Here is a 9719-nt window from a genome sequence, read left to right as displayed (position 1 = left end):
CCCACCCCCCCACCTCCCCCACCCCCAACCACCACTTCAGAGAAGCACCATTTCGCCTTTTCTCTTCACCTCTTCTGTACCATGAATATTTCAGAATCTCCAGATCTATATTCATTATACAACAGCTAGCCTGGCAGAGCTATAGTTGGCTGTTCTATGCCGTATGACACAACAGAGTTACACTTTTATTCATTTGAGTTGCCCGGCTGATTTATTTATTAGTATTTCCTGCCTGAGGCGGAGAGCTGTGTCTGTGTTCGTGGCCCAAATGGAACCCTTGAGCCACACCGGCCCAGTTTGAAAGTAGTGCATTGTGGGAAATAGGGTGCCATTTGGGACGAGGATGATTGTGAGCTATTAGGAAGCACTTAGAAGCTTCCTCACTCTGGTACCTCCAGGGCAGAAGACGTGTGTGTGCGTGTATGTTTGTGTGTGTGTGTGTGTGTGTGTGTGTGTGTATATGTTTGGGAGTCTGTGTATGTATGTGTATATGTGTTTTAGTATGCATTTAGCTGTGTGTGTGTGTTTGGAAGTGTGTGTGTTTGTGTGTTTTAGTGTGCGTTTATCTGTGTGTGTGTGTTTGGAAGTGTGTGTGTTTTTTATTTTATGTTTAGCTGTGTGTGTTTTCGGGAGTGTGTGTGTTTTAGTGTGCGATTAGCTGTGTGTGTGCATTTGGAAGTGTGTGTTTAGCTGTGTGTGTGTGTGTGTGTGTGTGTACATGTGGGGACCAGACATCCCCACAGAAGATTCTAAACCCTGGCAAATCAGCCTGTGCATGTTTAAAAATATATATTTCTGGCTCAAGGGTTCAGTTTAGGGGTTAGGGTTGGGTTTAAGGGTTAGGGTTGGGTTTAGGGGTTAGGGTTGGGTTTAGGGGTTAGGGTTAGGTTTAGGGGTTAGGGTTGGGTTTAGGGGTTAGGGTTGGGTTTAGGGGTTAGGGTTAGGTTTAGGGGTTAGGGTTAGGTTTAGGGGTTAGGGTTCAGTTTAGGGGTTAGGGTTGGGTTTAGGGGTTAGGGTTGGGTTTAGGGGTTGCAGTGGGCAGTACAGTGTAGGTAACATGGAGTAGGGTGTGTGTATGTATGTGAGGAGGTATACAATAATATGTAATGATAGTGGCCATGTCATATGTCTTTCATTTGTATTTGTTATGAAACACACACACACACACACACACACACACCACTGACAGGTGTCTGGGGTCAGAGGTCAGACCGAATGCTCACCTAGAGAGGATGAACGGGACAAAGAGCGGAGCGGATTTAAAAATCATTGGAGGAAGAGAAAGGGAGAAGTGGAGAGAGGGGGAGAGGAGGAGAGGAGGACAGGGGGAGAGGGGGAGAGGAGGACAGGAGAAGAGGAGGACAGGGGGAGAGGGGGAGTTCTCTAACAACAGAGCTGTTGTTAATGGACCTCTTCATCGACTTGACGCCATGAAACCACCTGAATACTATGTCCAGAATGCATGTGTGTCTCCAGGCGCATGCTCGCGTGTCCAGGCGGGTGCACATGTGTCTCCAGGAGCATGCTCGCGTGTCCAGGCGGGTGCACGTGTGTCTGTAATCCATGTTGGGGCCAGACGTCCCTACAAAGTTAGAGGAGATTGACAATTTGGTCCCTACAAGGTTTCTTAGCCCGTTCCCACAAAGTTGAAGGGTTATCCTAAGGGTTATCCTAAGGGTTATCCTAAGGGTTATCCCAGGGGTTATCCCAAGGGTTATCCCAAGGGTTATCCCAAGGGTTATCCTAAGGGTTATCCTAAGGGTTATGTTAAAGCTTATGTTAAAGCTTATGTTAAGGCTTATGCTAAGGGTTATTCTAATAGTTATGCTAAGGGTTATTCTAATAGTTATGCTAAGGGTTATTCTAATAGTTATGCTAAGGGTTATTCTAATAGTTATGCTAAGGGTAAAACCACAGTTGGGGTTAGTTTTAGAATTAGACTTATGGTTATGTTTAAGCATAATGGTTAGTGAGGTTGAGGTAAATGCTTAGGTTAGAGTTTGAGAGCATGTGATTATTTTCTGGTCTCGACTCAGGATATAAATACAAATGTGTGTGTGTGCGTGTGTGTGCGTGTGTGTGCGTGTGTGTGCGTGTGTGTGTGTGCGTGTTTGCGCGTGCGTGTGTGTGTGTGTATGTGCACGACTATGCAATCCTGAGTGATGGGATGCAGTGTTTCTCTGAGAATCATGTGTCAGTAAATGGAAGGGTGAGGTCATATATTTGACAGCCAATAAATTCATCAGACACAAGAGCCGTCACACACACCAGGAATGGCACTAAAATATGGCCCTCGACTGTGTTACCACTCACACCTCATCCTTCCTTTATCTCCCTCTGTCTGTCTGCGTCTTTCTCTGTCTGTCTCTCTCTGTCTCTCTGTGTCTCTCTGTCTGTCTCTCTGCGTCTCTCTGTCTGTCAGTCTCTGTCTGTCTGCGTCTCTCTGTCTGTCTCTGTCTGTCTGCGTCTCTGTCTGTCTGCATCTCTCTGTCTGTCTCTGTCTGTCTCTGTCTCTGTCTGTCCGCGTCTCTCTGTCTGTCTCCATCTGTCTGTCTCTCTCTGTCTGCATCTTTCTGTCTGACTCCCTCTGTCTGTCTGTGTCTCTCTGTCTGTCTCTCTCTGTCTTTCTGCGTCTCCCTGTCTTTCTCTCTCGGTTTCATCCCAGCCACTCCTTTCCGTTTCCTTCAGCTCTTTAGGGAAAGGTGCAGCAGTTTAGACAATCAATAGATTGCACATCAGACGATCTGTAGTGGGTATGGCAGCAGGCCGTTCACACACACACACACACACACACACACAAACGGAGAGAGAGAGAGAGACACCCTTCTCATCTTTCCCATGCTAACTAATAGGCATGTAGTTGATGTTGTAATGTGTCATCTAATCCCACAGGACTCCCACACATCATGTCTCCCTCCCAGAACCTAACCGAGCGTTTGATGCAAACACTATCCATTAAGTACTGTACATAGTTAATAACACTATCCATTAAGTACTGTACATAGTTAATAACACTATCCATTAAGTACTGTACATAGTTAATAACACTATCCATTAAGTACTGTACATAGTTAATAACACTATCCATTAAGTACTGTACATAGTTAATAACACTATCCATTAAGTACTGTACATAGTTAATAACACTATCCATTAAGTACTGTACATAGTTAATAACACTATCCATTAAGTACTGTACATAGTTAATAACACTATCCATTAAGTACTGTACATAGTTAATAACACTATCCATTAAGTACTGTACATAGTTAATAACACTATCCATTAAGTACTGTACATAGTTAATAACACTATCCATTAAGTACTGTACATAGTTAATAACACTATCCATTAAGTACTGTACATAGTTAATAACGCTTTGTAGCACACAATAAACATACTCTACTACCCTGTTTATGATTACTGTAAATACTCTGAAATGCATAATGTCTACTATACTTACTGATTTAAAAATCATGGACGAGATAGTTAGCATATAAGGCTTTATGCTGTAATGCGCTAAATAAAGCATAATGTGCTGTGTATCAAGCTTTATAAAGCACTGTTCCTTTGTTTTTGTTTGCTTCAAAACAGTGATTCACTTAATTATAACACACAATAAATCCCTACAACAGGTATTTGCTTTACATAGTGAACCTTTCCAGGAAAGAATGAATATTATAGAGTGAATTAGCCCTCTGCAGGTTTTAATTATGTGAATGTTCATATGATACATGAAATAGAAATAGATATCATAGATATTCATTTATACCCGCTGTGACGCGTGAGCAGAAAGTTGACTGTGATTGGCTGGTGATAGCTAGCTAGTTAACTTCACTCGCTATAGGCAAGTTTTCTCTGCCATACATTTAAAAATATATATGTATTTTTATGTATACATTGATTTACTCTAACTGATATTGCAGTTATCCCCATTGATGAAAACATTTCTCCTCCATCAGTTTTGTCCGATTTCAACTATATGATTTGCTGTCAAAGGAACTATAAATAACCTTTCATTGGATCTCCAGACTAAAGCCTGTGACCTACAGTTACATTTCAGCTGTATGATTTGCGGACAACAATGGTCAGTTTCGAATGATGTTGCTGAAATAGGAAAGGGAGGGATTATTTTAGCAAGTATGAAGACAGATCAGTTGGCTCATGACAAACCAGCCAACAATAGACCCTTCCAGCTCGATAATGAGAGGCTGCACTCATTACTGGTGTGCCCTGGTTTGGTTCAATGCCCCCTCATCTCTAAACAAAGTCACTTGGCTCCATCATATCTTCACATGGTCTCTCCTATGATTGCTATTCAGATTATACTTAATTACTTTTCTGTGCTCCCCCTTCTGACTCTCAGGGTGCAACACGCATCTCTGATTGGATGTTGGGCCACCACCTCAAGCTCAACTTTGACAAGACAGCGCTGCTGTTTCCCAGGTGAAAGGCCCCTTTACTCCGAGACATTTCCATTAGAGCTGACAACTCCATCGCGTCCTCCAACCAAACATAAAAAAGGTCTTGGAGTGACTGAGAGAAGGCGTAAGGATTGATACAAATGTCTACGTGTTTTTGTATATTATAATTTTGTCTCAATTAATTATTCGTTATTGTCTTGAGTTGGAGCCAAACTCCTGCACTTATTGTGGACACATGGTGGCGAAATTGATCGATCCAGTCCGGTCGGTAGTTTTTAATTCCCCTCTAGCCGATACATTGACAAGCACCATCAGTTCAGCTCTGTAGCCCCTCTGTCTGATGACACTAAGGGGTCACACGGTCAAACCATTGAGAGGAGCCACAGGCTGAGGGCTAGTCATGCAGAAATTAGCTAAACACACACACAGAGACATTAATAAAAACACACACGCCCCCCCCCCCCCCCCCCCCCCCCCCGACAAGTCAGAGCTGGTCTATAGAGAGTCCTGACCCTGTGAGAGACCGTAACGCGAAGGACGTCCGAACACAAACATGAACCCACTAGTCCAAATTATACCAGACCTCTGTCTCTACAACCTCCTTTTCCCTCTCACACTCTCTGTTCTCCCCTTCCTCTCTAATCTCCTCTCTCCTCCTCTCACCTCCTCTCTCCTCCTCTCTCTCCTGTCCCTCTGCTCCCTCTCCTTTACTCCGGACCCCCTTTTTTTTTTCCTCTGTGAGTGTGGTGTCGTGGCTCATGGAATGCGACCATCTCCGCACGCACACACTCAAGCCCCAGTACACACACACACACGCGCACGCACGCACGCACACTCAAGCCCCAGTACACACTCTGCGGTGATGCGCTGTGACAGGGCAGCGGGAAGGAGGAGGTGGGCATGCGAGCGAAGGGCAGTACAGAGGGAAGAGAGGAGGAAGGGGAGAGTGAGGGAGTAAAGTGAAGGGGGAGAGAGAAAAAACAGGAGAGGGGGAGAGGACAGATTGCAGGGGGGGGGGGCTAAAGGGACAGAGTGGAATGGGGGAGAGTAAGGAGAGCAAGACAGAGGAGTGACTTGTCAGAGTGAAACTGCATAATATACCATTTATAACCACACATGGGTAGTTATTACAATTTAACGGTTGAAGAAAAGCTCCTGTAATAACATCCTCTCATGCCATGCATATGAGGGTTGTACAGGTCCTACGCACTAGCTGACAGTATGTGGCTTCCAGACTGCAGGACTGTCTAGGAGGCTGAGAGGGCGGAAGGCTGAAGGCGAGTCTGTTTTTCAGCCCTTCTGGCTGTGGGATGGAGGAGGTGCACTCTGAATGTCTGCGTCAGAACCAGAGTCAGCGAAATCCGTTAGGATGTAATGTCACTAGCAGGTCCAAACAGAGTATTTCAACTGGGCTGTGTGTATGTGTGTGTGTGTGTGTTGCTTTTGTGGGTTGGGGTAGAGGTCATGACCTGTGTGGTTAGTTGAGGCTAAGTGCAATGTGACAGAAGGTCACTCAGTGTCAGTTAGCTGTGTTAGCCCCAAGCCCCCCCCCCCCCCAACCCCCCCCCCCCCCACACACACACACACACACAATCTCAGTCTGGACTGCAGGCGCAAAATTCCTGCAACTCTTTCCCAAACTTCCCAAAATCTCCAGAAATCTCCTTACGAAGATTTCCTGAATTGAAACCTGGATTCAGGAGGTTTTTCTCAGGAGGTTTTCTGGACTGTGGCAACCTTTGCCTCAATCCCAGTACACTGCTTAGAAAATCAGAAGAGTACCAGAGGAATAAAATATGGACTGACATAGTGTCTGGACTTGTTGCTTGGTCCAACACTCAGAGTCTTGTATTCATGAGTCCATCAGTACTGGACCAGATGAGCCTTAACTCAAGTGTCCGAAGTAGACAAATAGGAGATTACACAATCCAGGTTTAATCCATGCTGGACAACAGGGAAGCTGCCCTACACCTGCCTTCTAATCTAATGTGACCACTTAACATGTGTTAAAGGAACAATCTGGGATTCAAACAACATCAACAACAACAGAGCTCCCACCCAGCCACTTGGGAATGGATGTGTCAAACCCAGATTGTCTCTTCAATCTCTTGTTAATTTAGTCCCACATTAAATCACATTAAACTGCTCACATTTCACAAGATGAATTTTAAGGGACTATATGTCTTTACATTATCCTCATTACCTGTCTTTTTTTTATGTAGACCATGTGTCTTATGTATTGCGACTTCCCTCAGTATGCAGAATTTATTAAAAGGAAATACAAATACTTAGACCAAAAAATAATGCTAATTGCCAATACTGCAGTTGTTTGTGACAACTGCTGATTCAAAAATGGCTTTATTAAATAGATTTGATGGAAAATTTGATTTAGACACCATCGTTGTCCATTTATAGGATGTTTGCCGCGGTGAAAGTGTGAAGACCTCGAAGCGGTCTGGGATAACCCGCGCGGCCCTAGCACGCGCTCAGCCGCGGCTGGAGTGGCGGCATCTGTTCGCTATTTCCCGGCTTGAAGACGAAGAATGTAGGTCACGGGGCTAAAGTGTGTGAATGACGACGCTGCGGGCACATAACTAATTTTTCACACGGCTACTATATCCCTCCTACATTTAATTCTTTATAAATTACAGCAAGTGAGATTGAGAGTCCTTGTTGTAATGTCATGCTATAGTATAACCAATTCATGAAACAACCGGTTGTTTCATTAATATTTGGTGTTTCAATTTAGCATATTTGTTTGTGCCAGTTGCAATAGGCTTAGGGAAGGACCTATTTAGGCCTATGAATCAAAGTAAATGCTCTTTCTGCCTCTCCCTCTTTCTCGTTGTTTTCGATAATCAGATTCACATGTTGTGTTAACTGATTAGTATAAGGCCAATTGTGTGTTAGGCCTACAACAACTCCATTGTCTTCACTTTCACAGTAATACAATTTAATAATAATAATTCATAATCACATGTGAGAAGACCGTATTCAGGCCTATACTCTAAACTGTAGCAAATTAAAAAGCTTGGCAGACATATAGTAGTAATGTTTGTGTGTGTGGCTGGAACCTAGACTTTTCTACATACAGTGTTATAGTGTGGCCTTTTTAAAACACTAAAATGCGTTTATGGGCTGTATTTCTAGGTTTTTATCAACAACTGTAGGTTGTACAGGCTACATTAGGCACAGCAATTTATAATAATAAAAATAAAAATAATAATAATAATGTAACATTGGTATCAAACTGTTTTAAATAAAAATGTTTTAATAACAGATCCAGTAAATATTGTGGTGTTACCCCGATTTAGGACTAAATTAGAATTCATGGTATAATTGTAATTGAAATAATCTTTGAACATGCATGAAACAAAATAAAAAATAAAATCCATTACATTCATTTAAATACATTGGTCTAATTAATTTCCAAATTCAATATAATATGATACAGTAAATGCATGCAAATATAATTATATCTTTGGCGGTTTTCAGAGTGCTGAAAATGCTGTTGATAATAACCTATTATTAATTAAAATAATAATAGTAAGCCTACGCTAATAAAGCATAGTATTTTAGGTATACGCTTTTACCTTAAATTTAAAAACAAATATATACCCCCAAAAACGATATTATAACATGATTTATTTGAATGCCTTTGTGACCTGCAAATATGTCGTGAAGTTGTGGTTTTCCGTCAACAAATGAATTCGGCGTAGCCTATCAATGTGATATGTTATAGGCTTGTAAACATTGTCTCTCGACGGCGATTATGTTGAAAACATTAGTCTATAGGGCTGCGTCTCCATCGAATAAACTAAAGTACTTGCTGGCATTGGAGAAGCATAAATAAGGCGTGCTACTGCCAGCGTATATGATGGGCAGGGGCATCGGCAGCAAGAATCTACCCAGTAGGTTGCTCTCCTTGTACAAACCCGGGAGCTGCAGTTCCTTCCCCGTCCCAGCGTCGGAGAAATCCCCGTTCGATCCGTCGAGCTCGGTGGAAATCTGTCTTTTCAATTTATTCCTTCGATTCTGGAACCAGATTTTGACCTGGGTTTCCGTTAGCTGCAGTGAACTCGCGAGGCAGGCACGCTCGGCGCTGCTAAGATACCGCTTTATATCGAACGTAGATTCCAACTGAAAGATCTGTCTCTTTGAGAAGATAGTGCGTGTTTTCTTCTTGGCTAGCTGTTTGTTTTTCTTGCCGTCGGTGCCACTCTCCCGGGTGTGAGGCGTCGAGGAGCAGTCGTCGCCGCTGTCTCCGCTCTCGAAGTGAGTGTCGGTGATCCGTAAAGAGTCTTCCCGGGTGATTATGTCGCCATCAGGTCCTCCGGTTGGGCAACAGTCGTTAATAGGCTCTGAGAACGTAAATTATAACAACTGTTGTATACTACAATAGCTTCCATGTCGACAATTCATGAATAGCTTATATGCTTCATAAAATAGCGCTGGTCATTTGTTTGGAATTAAACCGAACAAACCTTTAGGCTACAGTGGAGTGAGACACATCTCTATTTTTTCCATAATAATAAACAGTAGCATACCTGTATCGTGTAGCCTCGTCTCTGGGTCCTCTCTTTGTAGGACTCTATGCTCTTCAAACCGGTGATTGAGGAATTGGTTTCTACACTGCCACGTTCCATGCTGTGGTGTATTGGAGTGACAGCTGTCACTGGTCCTTCTACCGTCAGAGCTCGAGCTAGACTTTAGGTTTAAAATGTTGTCTATTGTAAATGTGAGCGATGCTGCAGTAGGTCTGCAGGGCGCGTCCACTTTGCTCATCATTTCCTAATACAAAATAGCCTGTTTTCTTCGACAAATGATTTTGGAACAAACGTCACGCTCTAGAAGTGCAAGTTAGAACTGCCTCCTTCTGTTCCAAACGACGTCTATACGTTCCATGGACCATCGGTCCATTCGAGGATAGTACTGGACTGGGGCTCGACTTCCTCTCTCTCTCTCTCTCTCTCTCTCTGTCTCTCTGCCTCGCCTGTTAGTTTCTCGCACTGGATGAAACGTGTTCGCCCTCTGTCATTGGACAAGAGTAGCGCCCCTAACACTTTGGGCCAATTACATCAATCGGAAGGTGAGATAGGAGGTTAAAGAAGGAGGTATCATATATATATATATATATATATATATATATATATATATAAGATTCGATATAGGCGCGCTAAATAAATAAATTAGATTAATGTGGTTCCCTATTTGAAATATTATTTTCCTTTTCTTGGGTTAGTGTGTGTTTTTGTGGGACGTGCTATTTTGACCGTTCGCATTGGGGGCAATGGC

The 9719-nt window shown here is 43.1% G+C and overlaps 1 protein-coding gene across 1 annotated transcript; it reads right to left on the bottom strand.

Annotated features, from left to right (window-relative positions):
- Positions 1 to 1199: 1199 nt before the first annotated feature.
- Positions 1200 to 9389, bottom strand: hmx4 (H6 family homeobox 4). The gene is made up of 4 exons (XM_010888128.3): positions 8972 to 9389; positions 8360 to 8785; positions 1389 to 1582; positions 1200 to 1223 (listed from the first exon to the last, which is right to left on the bottom strand). Exons 1-4 carry the CDS (start codon positions 9210 to 9212, stop codon positions 1200 to 1202), a joined length of 885 nt encoding a protein of 294 aa, XP_010886430.2. The 5' UTR covers positions 9213 to 9389.
- Between the last annotated feature and the right edge of the window lie 330 nt (positions 9390 to 9719).

Source organism: Esox lucius, chromosome 25, assembly GCF_011004845.1.
Source record: "Esox lucius isolate fEsoLuc1 chromosome 25, fEsoLuc1.pri, whole genome shotgun sequence".
Classification (NCBI taxonomy): Eukaryota; Metazoa; Chordata; class Actinopteri; order Esociformes; family Esocidae; genus Esox; species Esox lucius.
The sequence above is the reverse complement of the archived record's forward strand: the minus strand, read 5'-3'. Positions and strand labels throughout refer to the sequence as shown.

What these genes read in the sequence shown, in the direction of transcription:
- hmx4 (XM_010888128.3), bottom strand. Translation starts at nt 9,212, where the DNA reads ATGATGAGCAAAGTGGACGCGCCCTGCAGACCTACTGCAGCATCGCTC. An exon ending in GACGAGGCTACACGATACAG is followed by an intron (nt 8,786 to 8,971) that starts GTATGCTACTGT and finishes TTACGTTCTCAG; the next exon opens with AGCCTATTAACGACTGTTGC. An exon ending in GAAGGAACTGCAGCTCCCGG is followed by an intron (nt 1,583 to 8,359) that starts GTTTGTACAAGG and finishes CTAACTTTGTAG; the next exon opens with GGACGTCTGGCCCCAACATG.